The 17,587-nt window shown below is 36.9% G+C and overlaps 1 protein-coding gene across 10 annotated transcripts in view; it reads right to left on the reverse strand.

The window, feature by feature from the left end:
* THOC2 (THO complex subunit 2) overlaps positions 1 to 17,587 on the reverse strand; it is a 131,816-nt gene that overhangs the window by 24,886 nt on the left and 89,343 nt on the right. For 7 of the 10 annotated variants that reach the window (XR_007722738.1, XM_050777339.1, XM_050777335.1 and 4 more), the window contains exons 16-25: positions 16,275 to 16,371; positions 14,667 to 14,760; positions 13,774 to 13,854; positions 11,804 to 11,900; positions 9,666 to 9,783; positions 7,608 to 7,787; positions 6,440 to 6,604; positions 2,533 to 2,808; positions 1,365 to 1,506; positions 760 to 917 (exon numbers count right to left, since the gene is read on the reverse strand). Coding sequence is in view for 9 of the 10 variants with exons in the window: in XM_050777339.1 (XP_050633296.1) it covers positions 760 to 917; positions 1,365 to 1,506; positions 2,533 to 2,808; positions 6,440 to 6,604; positions 7,608 to 7,787; positions 9,666 to 9,783; positions 11,804 to 11,900; positions 13,774 to 13,854; positions 14,667 to 14,760; positions 16,275 to 16,371 (1,408 nt within the window). In the remaining variant the exon portion in view is untranslated. The remainder of the gene's footprint in view (positions 1 to 759; positions 918 to 1,364; positions 1,507 to 2,532; positions 2,809 to 6,439; positions 6,605 to 7,607; positions 7,788 to 9,665; positions 9,784 to 11,803; positions 11,901 to 13,773; positions 13,855 to 14,666; positions 14,761 to 16,274; positions 16,372 to 17,587) is intronic. The other 3 variants (XM_050777340.1, XM_050777336.1, XM_050777337.1) reach the window with 1 other exon arrangement.

A 17,587-nucleotide genomic window follows, 5' to 3' on the forward strand; every position in this document is an offset into this window, starting at 1 on the left:
ATGGTGCGATCTCGGCTCACTGCAAGCTCTGCCTCCCGGGTTCACGCCATTCTCCTGCCTCAGCCTCCCGAGTAGCTGGGACAACAGGCACCCGCCACCACGCCTGGCTATTTTTTTTTGTATTTTTTTAGTACAGACGGGGTTTCACCGTGTTAGCCAGGATGGTCTCAATCTCCCGACCTCGTGATCCACCCGCCTCGGACTCCCAAAGTACTGGAATTACAGGCATGAGCCACCGTGCCCGGCCACATTATGTTTTTAAACCACAAAATGTACTAATAAGAAAAAAGCTAAATGCAAAATGTAAATACGACCATACTAAAAAGTTTCCCTGCTTTTATATGTGTGTGAAGGTGTAAACTTTTGGGTTTTTTTTTTTTTTTTTTTGAGAAGTGAAGGTTAAGAATGGAGAAGAAAGTTCTACCTATTATGATACAACATGTAAACTCAAATAGTTAATAGTTTAACCTTGAGTGACTATTACATATCAGGTGCTTTTTATGTGTAGTGATTCATTTAATCCTCACAACCATCTTATGAAGCAGGTACTTATGCTTTACAGATAAGAAAACAGGCACAGAGAGGTTAAATAACTTGCCAAAGATCATACAGCTAGAAAATAGTAGATCTAGGATTCAAGTTCAGACACTTGGTTCCTGAGTTCATGCTTTTTAACCAAACACACAATAATACCTCTATAAATTATAATGTTAGCTATCTTTGTGTGAGAATTTTTTAAAGGTTGCAATAAAAACTTACTCGATCATAGCAAAGAAGTGTGGAAAAATTTGGAGTTTTCTGTTGATGTACCAATTCAACAAAACGAGCACAGTAAACGGCATCAATTGCTGAAAAAATACATCGAGGAAATATACACAGCTGTAGAAATTTTGTGATGGTCTCATTTTTGGTAGATTCTAAAAATAAAGGAAGAATATATTAAGTGGTAAACTTCTTCCTCAAGTGCCTCAAAGCCACTAAACATGACAACATATTACCTTTAGTGTAGAGAATACTATAAAACCACAAACTATTTATAGTTTGTAACCAAATGTCATGCCTGGTCATGATTATCATTTTTACTATGTGGACTTTTTTTCTATCTTTCTCCAGAAATATGTTTTATACAGAAAAGTTGAATGACAAGCTGCCAATATGTAGTTAAAAGTTAATTAACTTCACCAGCAAACTATATCAGTTCCTCTAGTGAACGTGAAGTTGATTCTGCATTAACAAATAACCAAAGAATGGGATAGAGAACACTGAGTTGAAATACAAACATAATACACTGTAACACCTGTAAAGTTATGTTTTGTTTTCTGCAATTCACCAGCATCAGGAATGTAACAATTCCAACAACTTACTTGCTAAAAGCCAGTTGTCCTTTTCCAGTTTCAATCTCTGTAGAACTCTCTGTACATGTTCCATCTGTTTCTTTTCTTCTTCAAGAAGCTTGTCCTGAAGGGCAGTACAGCGCTCCTTCTCTTTTTTCTTTTTATTTGGGGGCTACAAAGAATAAATCAGATACTTTTCTAAATATATGCACATTACCTTTCTTCTTTTAATTGAAAAGTTTAAAGAGATAAAGGCTGACAGTTTATAACTACTTTAACATGAATATAGGTCCACCTGAATGTGCTTTTATCTTCATTCAACACACTCATAACACTGTCATGGCATCTTCACACACCATCAAAACAGGCTACATTTGCAACACTGATACTATCAGTCTCAGGCATGGTGTCATCTTTGACTCTTCCTTCTCCTTTATACCAAGACTGGTTTACAAGCCTTGTACACTGCCACTACCTCCATCAGTCTATGCTCTCACAATAGACTGCCTAAAAAGCCACCTAGCTGGTCTTTAGCCTAATGCTAGTCCCTTCCCCTATCAAAAGCATCTTTCACACTGCTGTCATGAGTAATCTGTTTTAAGTACCATTTTTTACATTACTCCCCTGCTCAGGAATCTAAAATAGCCCTCAATTTTACCAAGTCTATTTTTCTCCCTGACTTCCAATGCCCTACATAATATGGCCCCATCATATTCATATGTATCACTAAGTATATTCACTATGTGAAAGTGAATCAGTAAACGTGATCTCCCTAAACCTCAATGTACTTCCTGTCTTTGCTGAAACCCTATGGTGACCTCCCTATCTGCTTCCATATTTCCAAACCTAATCTACCTTCAAGGCCGGTCCATTTCAAGACTCAGCTTTTCAACAGTCTTCTCCTAAAGCACTCACTTCTTGAGAACTACTGATCTTGCTATTAGAGTCACACGAATCACTTTAAGTTACCAGCATAGTCATCAGTAGAAAAGGACACTCAAATAATTTTTGATTAATCATAATCTCCACCTAGTCACCAACCTCCTGGCCCTCCACTCAGAATAACTATTAAACCCCATTTAAGAAAATATTATATAGCAACAAGATCACTGTTTTAAGGAACCAGAGCTAAAATAATTTCAAAATATAGGTGAGACCATAAAGTTATTGCACTTGAACTACTAGAACAAAAACCTACCATTTCCTGATTGTCATCAATTGCTTTCATCTGGACTTTAAGTTTATTGACTTCTCGTTCATAGCTGGTGTGTGGAACTGCAAGGTCATACATTGTCAATGACCAGAATGTGGCATAGAATTGAGGGCTGATGTCATCCCAGACTTTGGAAACATGTAAGGAGACCACTGCTTCATGGACAGGCGCCATCACCATCTCACATGATGTAATGTACTTATGAACTTTATGTTGCTGTTTACTTCCCTTTTCTGATTTTTTAAGTTCATCATACTTTGACTGTAGATAAAAAGTAAAAATACATACATACATACATACACACACAACATAATTTATAGCTTTGACTTTCATGGTATAAAAATCTATATTCCCTTCTAAAGAATCAAAAGATGACCAATCTCAAAACTGTTATAGAAATTCTAGTTTCTTACCAACAACATTTATTTTAAGATAAATCATCTCTGGAAGATATTCCAATCTTTAGTACTGTGTGCCAACTAGGAGATAAGGGCTCTTATCTAATCTGACCTGTTGAGTAAAGTGAACAGGGTATATGCATGTCCCCCTCTTCCATTCCTCCACCCTACTCCCTCTTGCTGCTGTATCAGGGATTGAACATGTAGGGTTTCCAGTCCTGCTTTTGAGATATTCAAGGGAACAAATAGAAGGTCTTAACATGAGAAAAGAGGAAGAATGGAACTAATAACAGTCAACTAGGACAGAACGTAGTATCACTACATGTAGACCCTACCAACTGTTAAAATTCGTCAATTAAAAAGCTGGATCAAGAGATTGAGGAGGGCAGATCCCTTGAGGTCAGGAGTTCAAGACCAGCCCGGCCAGCATGGCAAAACCCCATCTCTACGAAAAATTAGCCAGGTGTGGTGGCACATGCCTGTAATCCCAGCTACTTCGGAGGCTGAGGTGAGAGGATCACTTGAACCCCAGAGGCGGAAGTTGCAATGAGCTGAGATCATGCCCCTGCACTCCAGACTGGGTAACAGAAGGAGACTGTCTCAAAAAAGAAAAAGAAAAAAAAAAAAGCTGGATCAACATTAAGAAAAGTTACAAGAAATTTGTTTTAAGACTGCTAAGTAGGGTGACCAATTGTCAGGGTTTTCTGGGGATTTGGGGGTTTCTGGGGATTTAATACTTCAGTGCCAAAACTGGGAACATCCCAGGCAAACCGGAACCAACTGGTTACTCTATTGCTAAGCCAAATAAATTTTTCTGTGAAAAGCTTTGGTATATTGAAGTTTAAAGCATGTGAGAACTGATGCTGCAGCTTCTTTTGCTTAACTGATTTAACCTAATTTGGGGGAAAAGTCAGAAGAATGCCATATTCTTAATTTTGTGAGAAAAAAAATTGTTAGTACAATGGGAGGGGCTGTAGAGATATGTGTATGCCAAATATATTATACATATATACACACACAAAAAAATATACATATACATATTCTCTATATATGAAGATAACATATATGAACATATATATACATATATGAACATATATACATATATGAACATATATATACATATATGAACATATATATGAACATATATGTGAACATATATATGAACATATATACACATATATGAACATATATATGAACATATATATACATATATATGAACATATATATATATATATATATGAGAGAAGATAACACAGAGTTGCTGCTATTGTTTCACATCCTTCAGTCTCTTTAGGACGAATGAGCTCTCATGCAGAAAATTTTGTTTGGGTTAGGTATCACCCTTAATACGAACCTAAAGGATGTCCTAAAACTAGTTACTTCTTTATGTTAGAAAATGACTTAAATCATTCTATTTGTGCTAAACACATAACCCAAAATGAGATGATCAAAGGTTCTGCTTCCAATCCTACACTGTGATAGGCAAAAGAGTCTCAGCTCCTTACAGCTCAGTTACCTGCCTTCCTTCCTGACTGCTCAATTTTACAATTGTTCTAGAATTTTACAATTGTTCTAGAAGTGGGAAGATTTACGCTCCGTTACTCCCATTTTAGAGAGCATGCTGACAACCACTGAGACCACATAAGTGACAAAGTTACAAAGAACATTAGTTATGAAAAAGGAGTCCCAATTGCATCAGAAACCTGAGGGAATAGCAGTTGGGAAAACAGAGAATTTTTTTTAATTTAGAGGACAGGTCTTATTGAAGGTAACTAATATGAATCTAGATGAGCAGAATGACTTCTAAGGTTCTAACAAAACGGGATAAAATAGGGCTGATGCTATCTGCATAAAAGACAGCCTAGCTACCTGTTCTGGGCAAGATCTAGGATATGAACTAGGTAAAAGCCTATCTTTCAGAACTGTGTCTCAAGGTGGACCACAACCTCAACAGTTAAAACTAAAAATTAGTTTCTCGGTATGAGAGGGTTACATGATAGCTCCAGTCTCCCTCCTCTGGGTCTGAATCTGTGATTTCTATTGTTAGGAACCCCATAGTCACTATCTAGTTAGAAAAACAGGCTTGGTCAGAAAAGAAGGCTATACTTCATATTTACCTAGGATGAATATGTTCTTGTCTAAAGTCAGTTTAACTCCCACTTCAAGTTCACACCTTCAGTCAAATGAAGAGACATAACAGTTCTGCATTTCAAATCGCCTGGGGAGCTAGACTTATGGAATAGAACTGATATCTACAATTATTGCTGTACTTCTCACTATTGTTCAAAAATCTCATCTCAAGAATCTGAGCAGGCCAGGCACAGTGGCTCATGCCTGTAATGCCAGCACTTTGGGAGGCCAAGGCAGGCGGATCACCTGAGGTCAGGAGTTTGAGACCAGCCTGGCCAACATGGCAAAACCCCATCTCTTCTAAAAATACAAAAATTAGCTGGGTGTGATGGTGGGCACCTGTAATCCCAGCTACTTGGGAGCTTGGGATAGGAGTTGAACCCAAGAAGTGGAAGTTGCAGTGAGCTGAGATTACACCACTGCACTCCAGCCTGGGAGACAGAGTGAGACCCCATCTCAAAAAAAAAAAAAAAAAAAAAAAAATCTGAGCAGCGTTTGGCTGAATTATCTCCAAGAGAGCCTGCTGATAGTCAATTTATAGAGGGGACATAGCAGTCACCTCTTCAACAGCGGTTTTCACTCAAGAAGCAAAAGCAAGGATCCCAGGGCAGCTTGGATGCCCATCCAGTGCAACCACAAGGTTGCTGGGAAACCCCTTTTCCAGAGAGTGGCATGTTGCCTACAGATACAAGATTTATATCTGACTTGGCTAGAATGACCTGCTCCATTTTCTGACCTGGCAAAGTTCAGCCAATCTCAGACAATCAGGTGTTCCTGTTTGCTAGGATTCCATATTGCTGATTAGTGTGTTCACTTAGCACAGGGCAGGTCAGAATTCCTAAGATGAAGCAACTCTCCCACCTCTGTCTGTCAAGAAATCAGGTACTCTCTTGTACAGCTGAGAATGATCTACCATGGGGTGTGACAACAGTAAGACATTACACAAAGACAGCATACAATTCTCTGGATTGAGAGGATCTAAAGGGGAAGAAGCTAGCCTAACACCACTCCCTTATTGTCTTTTCCCCTTCAGAGTGTATACATAACACAGGAATTCCTGCATAGTGCTAACAAAGTGATAATTAAATCAAGTAACAGTTAGGAAAGAAGTGAGAGACTGTAGCAGTTGATATGTAAACACTAACAGCAGATGTTTGATTAAATGATTAGACTCCAAATTTCTCATCACCTTTTTTGTATACCTCTACCACACAGCTCTGTACCCCTATTGGAAACAAAGAAGGAATCCTAGTTTAAGGGCCAAAACCTTCCCCCAAAATCTGTAGTGAAATGTACTTACAGATAAAATAGTTAAGAAATAATTTGGATCGTTCTTGAGCGGCAGAAAAGACACTTGTACTTACCGAAATATGATGCGCATACATTGGCCTAGACAGGAAAAATGCTGCATCATGGGGTGTATGAAATTCATTACAGAGTACATCAATTGAAGGCACTCGCTTTATATAATCTTCTGTGCTCAGATTAGATGCTAAAAACCCACCAAACTGCACCAGGGTATCATGACACTAAATTTAAAAAATAAGACAAAATCAACATATTTTCCAAAGTGATTAAGAAGTCATTTCAGGAATATTTTAACAATTAAGAATCCAAATTTTATAACTTAAAAGGACTTTAGAGACCATCTACAAGTATAATCACATGACCATATTACGAAAAAAGATGCCAAGGCCCTGACAGGTTGACTAATCCAAGGCTTTACTAGCCAACTAGGTCTCTTAAATGTCAAGCTGTTGTTCATCACTTTTAGTGGAATATATTTACCTAAATCAAATAAGATAATAACCATAGACAAACAGAAGTCAATTCCTTTGCCCTTAAAAGAAGAAAACTTTATTTACAGAATATATTTATAAATATTAAGTACCAAAACTTAAGATCAGCCCACAAAATGTGTTTAACTATCATCAACTACAACGCAAAGAAAAAGAGAGATAGCAACCCAGCCTGGGCAACATGGCAGAGCTCTGACTCTACAAAAAAAATCCAAAAATTAACCAGGCATGGTGGTGCATGCCTATAGTCCCCAGCTACTCGGGAGGCTCAGGTAGACTGATCACTTGAGCCAGGGAGGTAGAGGATACAGTGAGCCGAGATCATGCACTGCACTCTAGCCTGGGTAACAGAGTGAGGCCTTGTCTTAAAAAAAAAAAAGGAAAAGAGAGCGAGCATGCATGAGTGAGCAAGCAAGCAAGCATCTATTCTGTTATGACTGAGATTTCCAGAGATCAGGAAAGATATAGATGCAAACAACTTGAAGTTGCAGGAATTTAATGATGTAATATTTAATTAATTGACAGCCTTACACATAACATATCTTGGAGCTATCTCTTAAATATCATAATTTACATAGAAATAGGCCCTATTTCCAGAATGTCTTTCACATTAGATTAGGATGTCTCATATTCACATGATGTGCAAAAATGACATTTTTCAAATTATAACACATTATCTTCCTTTAACAGGATTAAAAACATGTACATAAACATAAAAGCCACTTTAACTTGCCTGGTCGTAGAGCTTTCCCACAAGTTTCAAATGTTTCTCTCCACCTTCCTGAAAGATTACCCCATTTCTCTGCTGAGCCATAAGCAGACAGAGAGGAAGGGCAAGATCATGGTCCAATAGAGCATCCTTTAATCTCTGAGAGGATTTTTTAGTGTTTCTGATCTGACCAAAATAACCACCCTGCACAAGAAAAGACACAAGTTTACCACTGTACAGTACATAACCCATGCTAATTTGAAAAAAGGCAGAAAAAAGTTGAGTTAGAATCCTTAATATAAAAAACTCCTACATTCCACATTCCTTCCCTTACACAAATTTATTTCAGTGACTATTACAGACTACAGTCACTGGCTTAAAAGCAAATGTCAATTGAATTTAAATTTTTGCAAATTTTCCATTTTCCACCTTGCAGTCCGTCATAAAGGATTATTCGTTATTCAGTATGGCACAGATTCAACAGAGCAACTAAGACTTAAGGGAGTGAGGATATCAAAGATCACAGAAGATTTAGTAATTATTTGGTAATTTTATTTATTTATTTATTTATTTATTTATTTATTGAGACAGAGTCTCACTCTCTTGCCCAGGCTGGAGTGCAATGGCAAGATCTTGGCTCACTGCAACCTCCGCCTCCTAAGTTCAAGCAATTCTCCTGCCTCAGCCGCCCAAGTAGCTGGGATTACAGGTGCCCACCACTACGTGTGGCTAATTTTTTGTATTTTTAGTAGAGGTGGGGTTTTGCCATATTGGCCAGGCTGGTCTCGAACTCCTGACCTCAAGTGATCCACCCACCTCCCAAAGTGCTGGGATTATAAGCGTGAGCCACCACGCCCGGCCTTATTTGGTAATTATTTTCCTTATGGATGCATTTCTTACTGTCTTTTTTTTTTCTTTTTTATTATACTTTAAGTTCTAGGGTACATGTGCACAATGTGCAGGTTTGTTACATATGTATACATGTGCCATGTTGGTGTGCTGAACCCATTAACTCGTCGTTCTCGTCGTTTACATTAGGTATATCCCCTAATGCTATCCCTCCCCCGTCCCTCCACCCCACAACAGGCCCCAGTGTGTGATGTTCCCCTTCCTGTGTCCAAGTATTCTCATTGTTCAATTCCCACTTATGAGTGAGAACATGCAGTGTTTAGTTTTCTGTTCTTGCGATAGTTTGCTGAGAATGATGGTTTCCAGCTGCATTCACATCCCTGCAAAGGACATGAACTCATCCTTTTTTATGGCTGCATAGTATTCCATGGTGTATATGTGCCACATTTTCTTAATCCAGTCTATCATTGATGGACATTTGGGTTGGTTCCAAGTCTTTGCTATTGTGAATAGTGCCACAATAAACATACGTGTGCGTGTGTCTTTATAGCAGCATGATTTATAATCCTTTGGGTATATACCCAGTAATGGGATGGCTGGGTCAAATGGTATTTCTAGTTCTAGATCCTTGAGGAATCACCACAGTCTTCCACAATGGTTGAACTAGCTTACAGTCCCACCAATAGTGTAAAAGTGTTCCTATTTCTCCACATCCTCTCCAGCACCTGTTGTTTCCTGACTTTTTAATGATCGCCATTCTAACTGGTGTGAGATGGTATCTCATTGTGGTTTTGATTTGCATTTCTCTGATGGCTAGAAAATTTTTGCAATCTACTCATTTGACAAAGTGTTAATATCCAGAACCTACAAAGAACTCAAACAAATTTACAAGAAAAAAACAAACAACCCCATCAAAAAGTGGGCAAAGGATATGAACAGACACTTCTCAAAAGAAGACATTTATGCAGCCAACAGACACATGAAAAAATGCTCATCATCACTAGCCATCAGAGAAATACTTGCTGTCTTTTATACTTTGTTTCAGCTTTTTTAAAAAGTTGAAGTAATTACTGTATCTCAATTTCAAAAGGGGGGTAGGGGTGGTTGTGAAAGGAAGGTATGTATGGCTTTGACATTTGGTTTTATAAACTTACATATTGTTTGGATTCTTTACTATGACCATGCATACATTATGAATTTTAAAAGTTGATGAACAAAAATAGCAATTCTTACCTCAGCTTTTAGCTGCTCTCCACCAGTCATAGCCTCTAGTTGCTCCATTGTCATTTCCTCTGTAATTTCTATTCCTGCCATTTTTTGCACCACTTCTTTCAATATAAGCAGGTCAAAACTATTCAAAAAGAAAAAAGAAACAGTCTATAGTTAGAACTTCAAATATAAAAGTAACAATATATTGTAATTAATATACTGAGAAACCCTAAATTATTTGTATATAAATATGGGGGAAGGGGCGGAAGCAGTTTTTAACTGCATTCCTAGAACTATATTGACAAATACTTGGTGTGTTAAGTTCATTTTAACTTTTACTTGGAAATAATTTCAAATTTACAGATTGGATGGAAAAATAAAAACAGTACAAAACTCACCCATATATCCTTTACCTCAACTTCACCTGGTAACATTTTTACTCCTGCTTGATCATTTGCATTTCCTCTCCCTCTCTGGAGCCCCTTTCTACATACATAGTCAGACACTCAATTTTTTAATCATTTGAGGGAAATTTATATATCATGGCCTTTTACCCCTAAAATTTCTAAGACTGCATTTCCTAAGAGAGCTGTTCTCTTAAATAACCACAGCACAGTTATCCATTTTAGTACATCAAACACTGATAAAATACTTAAATCTACCATTGATATTTCATTTTATCAGTTGACCCAATAAAGTCCTTCACAGCATTTTTTCTCCTCCAATACAGGATGGCCAAAACATTTTTGATGGTATAGAGCCATTTCTAAATAATCCGTTTACTAAAAAGGGACAAAGATGCAGCATGGTCACATACACTTGGAAGAGAGGCAGGGAAGGAAGGAAAAAAAGAAGTTCTAAGCTATGATATCCGAGCCAAAGATGACAATTTAGTGGCCAGCCCAGAGCACATTTCAGTAATGTGCCAACAGTTACGCTTTTTAATTGTCAAAGTTTAGGACTACCAATGAAAATAATATCTTACGTCCTCCAAGATCTTCTTTAATTAGTTAATCTAAACAAAGTAAAAACATTCTTTCCTAAAAACTCTAGATGTTTCTCCAAACGTAAAGTCAGACATACCCAAGACACAAGCTAATAGACAAAAGAACCATTTTCTAAGATTCTTATTAAGGGTTTGTTTTCTCAACTTGCCGTGCTTTCCTTAGTTGCTTTTTTTTGTTTGTTTGTTTTTTAAAGAAAGCCCTCATGAAAACTAGTATATAAGTACCAATGAAACAGTTTATTTTTTCTTCAAACTATGTTTTAATTAGATGGTCACAAAAACTGTATTCATAGTACAGAAAGCTGAGTTACAGATTTTAAAAATGATATATGTTATTCCGGCCTATAGATAAAGAAGAATAAAAATATATAGAAAAGGCAGAGAGATGAGCATAAGGGATGTGCCAAAAAAAAAAACATAAGTTTAAATATTTTTTAAGTTTTTCCTAAGCCAAAATAAGAATCTGTCAATAATTACTTAGGTAATACTTGTTTGGAACACCAAATAGCTTTTAATGCTTTGTTTGTTTGCTTTCTACCAGAAAGCTTCTGAAAACAATTTCAGGTTCTTTGATTCTAGTCAGTCTACTTCTCATGAGGTTTAATATACATACATACTAATTCAAACTCTAAGCACTGATATTGGCCCAAAATAAAATAAACTTCAGTATTTATAAAGCAAAAAGGACATTGTCCAAAAGGTATGGAAGCCTTATGTATCTCTAAAACTCAAATTCAAAAATTATGCTTTAAAGGTATTATATACACCCTCAAAATAAACATGTTCCTACCAGATGTTCAATGTGATACAGGTCAATTACTGCATACTGACCTAGTGCAGTATGTTTTGTTATAGGAAGATACACAATATATCATATTAGGCATTTACTCAAAAGCCCAATAGGCAGTCAAAATAAATGAAAGTATATTTTTAGTGCATTAACATATATAGCCAAATAGTACATTTATTCGTGAAAAAAAGTGTATTTATGTATTATCACTTAACTAAAGAATTTCATGTAAATAAGTGAGCAACTATTCTACTTGAGCCTACAACCAACAAGTAAGTAGTCTTTCAGGATAATAGGAGTCTCAATAACCCCAAACCACCAGAAGTACTCTATTGAATTTCGTTATGTATAATTTGCTATGAATACCTTTTGCCCGCCTTTAGCTGATTGGCAACATACTGAAGAAGACCAGCAAGATCAATTGGATATTTACGAAAAACTGCACCACAGAAACTAGCCAGACCTATATGAAATAAAAAAGGAGTAAAAACAACTCATAAAACAAAATGCACAAGTATCATTTCAACTAAACCTCTAAAATAAAATGAGATAGGAATAATTGTATTGCTGATGCTGCTGAATGGAGTTTCATAATAATAACAATAACCAATATTTATTGAGCATACATATGTCAAGCACTGTACCAAGCACTTTATCATGATTATCTCACTTAATCCTTGCAACTATTATCCTAGGTTGGTATCACCTATTGATGAAGCAAATTCAGAACAGATATGTCATGTAACTTGCTCACGGTCACATAGTACAAAGTAGAGCAGTAAGTCAAATCTTTGCAGCCTGATTCCAGAGTTTGTGAAACTAAGATATAACAAAATCTTGCAGATCACTCAGTAAACTCGAATAAATGACAAAATGCCAGCCCCCGAATGTGAGTCAAGGAAAAAAAAAAAATCTCTTTTTATCTAAGAACATGCTACTAGTTGTGGAGGTGCAAGAAAATAAAGTATTACCAGACCTAGAAGCAGACAAGAGACCAATTTTAACCAATGGTCCTTATCATACCATGAATAGGGAGGAAACTCCAGCCAATACAAGAGTAGGAGATGCAAGTAAAGTCAAGTACTCTGCAAGCTATTCCACAACTATTTGCTAAGCACCTAAATGATATTGGACAAAACTCAAGTCCTGCCCTCAAGGAGCTGAGTCTAGCGGAAGATACAGAAAAGTAAACAAATAACTATGATGAGCAAAATGCTCCATGGGAATATAAAAGAGGAACACCCAATTCAGACTTGTGGGTGGGAGCATTAACAGAAAAAGCTTTCCAGAGGAAGTGACCTCTAAGCTGAAATCTAATGAATAAACAGAACACGGAGTGGGCCATGAAGGGTATTCCAAGTTAAGTGAATAATGGGCAAAAGTTCATGGAAAGTACAAGAAGTTCAGTATTAATGGAATCTAGAATATTGGGAAGCAGGGAAAAGATGAGGCTAGAACAGTGCAAAAGGACCTGATTTCAAAAGAACTTACTTGTATGACTTATTAAACATTTCGGACTTTAAAGGACAATGGGGAGCCACTGCAAGATTCCGCTATCAGATACAATAAGTTGAAAGAAAGGGAACTGGCTGCTAGAAACCAAAGGTACAAGAATTAAAAAGAAATATGGTTAGTTTTTTTGGTTAAACTAAGTCAAGTTTTTGTTCTTTTAAGATGACTGGAACCTCAGGATGGAATGGGAAGAAATGAGACTAGCTCCCTTACGATCAACTCCTATAAAATAATGTTAGTTAAAAAGGAGATTTTCGGCTAGGCATGGTGGCTCATGCCTGTAGTCCCAGCACTTTGGGAGGCCAAGGTGGGCAGATCACTTGAGGTCAGGAGTTCGAGACCAGCCTGGCCAACATGGTGAAACCCTGCCTCTAACGAAAATACAAAAATTAGCTGGGCATGGTGGCGCATGCCTGTAATCCCAACTACTAGGGAAGCTGAGGCAGGAGAATTGCTAGAACCTGGGAAGCGGAGGCTGCAGTGAGTCGAGATCACGCCACTGCACTCCAGCCTGGATGACAGAGCGAGACTCCATCTCAAAAAATAAATAAATAAATAAAAAGAAGAAGATTTCATCTCCCCAGTAATGCTTACCCAAATTCTATCACAGTCAATAATGGTCTCTTAAGTTAGGAAAATAAATAAGTACCATATCAACCTCCTTAAGTAGCCAAGGACTCTGTAGAACAAACTCAGTAGCTAGATATTCTCAACAACTCTTAACGAATAGGCTTCTAAAAGTCTCTAAGCGTAGGTAATAAAACACATAACATGGCAGTTACCACAGACAGTATTTTCATTTTCTCAAAAATAAAAATACTTACTCTGAAGCCAGCTTGAGATGGTTGTGTCATCATGTTTCATTCTTTCCTTTTCTGGATTAGCTAAAGCTTCAATGATACAATCTTTCATACATTAAGAAAAAACTTAAGTCATTACATCTCTAATAAAGACCCTTAAAACATAAATATGCCACACCATAGGGGCAAAATTGTTGGTCATTACAAATTATTTTTCTTTTTTTTCCAAGACCAGGGATGTTGCTAAAACTAATTATTGAAAAATACACTCATTGTAGTACCAACATTCCTTCTTTAGCCTCCTTTCCATCTTTCAGCAATCAAGATAGATTCCATCAATATCAAGATGTCTGGTAAGCCAGTTGGGTGCAGTGGCTCATGCCTGTAATCCCAGCACTTTGGGAGGCCAAAGTGGGTGGATCACTTGAGGTCAGGAGTTCAAGATCACCCTGGCCAACCTAGTGAAATCCCATCTCTACCAAAAAACAAGGAAATTAGCCAGGTGTGATAGCACCCGCCTGTAATCCCAGCTACTTGGGAAGCTGAGCCAAGAGACTCACTTGAACCCAGGAGGCGGAGGTTGCAATGAGCCGAAACCGTGCCACTGCACTCCAGCCTGGGCGACAGAGCAAAACTCCATCTCGCAAAAAAAAAGTCTGGTAAGCCTCATGTCTCCCTTTATACAACACAAAGACACACACACACACACACACACACACACACACACACACTCTCTCTCTCTCTCTCTCTCTCTCACACACACACACACACACACACACTACTGACTGACCAAACTTCAGATCAGCCACCTGAATCAACCTCAGATGGTTACCAAACGAAAACAGAATGAAAATAAAACATTTACCATATGATCTATTAAATATGAAATCTACATATTACTTCATTTGAAAGGATACAGGCCAAGACATCATAATTCAATGAAGTGAGGTATTTCAATGAATCTACTACAGGTGTTATTAAGTTATCATACTTTTGTATTTGTGACAAGATCTGGAAAACAGCAACAAATAATAGAAGGCATTAACTGATCAAAGGATTTCTACTGTGCCAACTAAGTAATGGCTACACTTTTTATTTTTCAAAAGAAATAATGCTTATAATTAAAGTGGTTTCCTATATAAATATTTAAATAAAGTGGTTTCTGTATAAATATTTCATATTTATATAGAAATTACTATTTTACACTGGCTTAGAAAATATTTTCTTAGGCTACATTTTTCAGTTAGAAAATAATTCCAATTCTATAAAAAAATGACAGTGGTAATCTGACTGGAATTGCAATGAATCTGTAGATTCCTTTGGGCGGTATGGACATTTTAACTATATTGACTCTTCCAATCCAAGAGCATGGAATGTCTTTCCATTTGCTTTTAGCATCTATGATTTCTTTCATCAGTGTTTTACAGTTCTAATACAGATCTTTCACCTCCTTGGTTAGATATATCTCTTGGCACTTTTTTTGTGACTATTGTAAATGGGATTGTGCTCTTGATTTGGTTTTCAGCTTGAACATTATTGGTGTATAGAAATGCTACTGATTTTTGTATGTTGATTTTGTATCCTGAAACTTTACTATAGGTACACACAGACATAAAGATAGAAAGACACTGGGGACTCTAAAAGTAAGTGGGGGCGGGGGGGGCTTGTCAAGGTTTGAAAAACTACCTACTGGGTACTATGCTCACAATTTGGGTGAGGAGTTCAATAGAAGCCCAAACCTCAGCATTATGCAATACATCCATGTAATAAACCTGCACATGTACCCCTTGAATCTTAAAAAAAATTAATTAAAAAAGGAAATAACTCCAGTTGGCCTAAAGCTGAATTTTGGAATGAAAGAGTCTAGTCTCTCTCATGTGTTTTAGAAATCTCTAAATATTGGCCAGGCATGGTGGCTCATGCCTATAATCCTAGCACTTCAGGAGGCCAAGGCTGGTGGATTACCTGAGGTCAGGAGCTCAAGACCAGCCTGGCCAACATGGTGAAACCACATCTCTACTAAAAATACGAAAAATTAGCCAAGTGCAGTGGCGCACGCCTGTAATCCCAGTTACTCGGGAGACAGGCAGGAGAATCGCTTGAACCCGGGAGGCAGAGGTTGCGGTGAGCCGAGATCGGATCACTGCACTACAGGCTAGGTGACAGAGCAAGACTTCATCTCAAAAAAAATAAATAAATAAAAATAAATAAACATTGCAGTGATAGTATTACATGTAAATCACAATGAAATGTCATTTGAATGTTTCTAAAAGCTAAAATCAGTAAGTCCAGAAATCAAAATGTGGTATACAAAATAACATTATATATACAAAATAACTATTATATTGCCTATAATAGTAGCACTGTTACTATTAATAGAAAAATAGATCAATGTGTTACATATATTGTGTAGTAATTTTGTTTTTAGTATAACCTTAAGATGTTTCATTTTCTAACATCATTCTATTTCCACCTGAGCTGATTTAAAGGCAACAAAAAGAAAAATCCCTTAAAATAATATTAACCTCAAAACATACATAATCAAACAAAATGGTTGGATTGCTGTGGCTCAACTTCCCAATTTGTCTTCCAGAAGGCTTCACATTTTCCTTGGTTAGGCGCCTACAGAGGAAGAAAAAGGTGGCAGGGATCATCTTAAGTAACATTCCTTGTAATGTTGATAGCTTTGTTACATCATCGTGGGGGAAAAAGCAATTATTCCCCAAATATCGAAAACGGATTAATGCAAACAACCACATTCATCACATCCTTTATGGCAGGATTTGGGCTATTTTGGTTAGGGATTCTCCCAGAGGGTATTGAGATTTTATATTAAATGCTTAACATTTATAAAATACACATTTCCACTTCATAGTAATAGTCTGATAATCAGTAAAACTCTTAATGTACTCTGCAAGTACGTAAAACTCTTCTTACAAAGAATCAAAATTATTTCAGATTTAGGAGGACTCATTTATCAGTTTAGGGATTAAGATATCAAATTTGGTGTCAAGCAATGAAATGCCTCATGCCATCTGGCTCAGTGACTCTAACACAGCAATAGGTAATGCTGCACTCCTCAATATGTAAAGTTATCTGCTTTTCATATTCAAGGTAGACAATGTTTTGAAACTAAATTCTACTCCTTTCCTTCCTATTTCTTCCTTTGCTCATCATCCTTTTACCAGCATTCTTCAAATTTATATTTATTAATTCTTAGAGTTCAAAACAATTATTATACAGAATCTTAAATGTCTCTGCTGAGATTATTACATAATAAATCTAGAGACTTGAAAAGGCTACAAGTGACAGGAAGGAAGCTTTCTAGGATGAAAATATAATGAAGTAAATTATGAATTCAGTTTATAATTCAGGAGATGTGACCATTATCCAAGTGACAAACTTGCTATAATTAATTTCTCATGACAAAACTGGCCCCATCAATCAAAATTATTTCATCATCAACTGCTGCCCTTTCCAATTCTCCATATCCCAGTTTTTGTTTCATAGAAAAGAGAGACCATTAGTTTTAACAGTTAGCTATACAGTATTTTGTTCAAATTTCCAACTTACCACTACCTGTCCCTATTTCTAACCCCAATATTTCAGGTGCCTCCCTTTATTTGCCAAGGTCAACCCCTCCTCTCTCTGTTTTTTATTCCATTCCCTTCTGCCTCCATCACCCTGGAGGGACAAACAAACAAAAATTAAAGAAATATTTTCTTGTCTTTGTCTTCCCCTCAAACCACCAGTGTCTAGCATATGGAACACAACAAACATTTGTAGAAAGAATTATTAAATGCCCTATAGCAAGCTCATGTTTTAAATAGTATTCAAA

The sequence above is a fragment of the Macaca thibetana genome, chromosome X (genome assembly GCF_024542745.1).
Source record: "Macaca thibetana thibetana isolate TM-01 chromosome X, ASM2454274v1, whole genome shotgun sequence".
Classification (NCBI taxonomy): Eukaryota; Metazoa; Chordata; class Mammalia; order Primates; family Cercopithecidae; genus Macaca; species Macaca thibetana.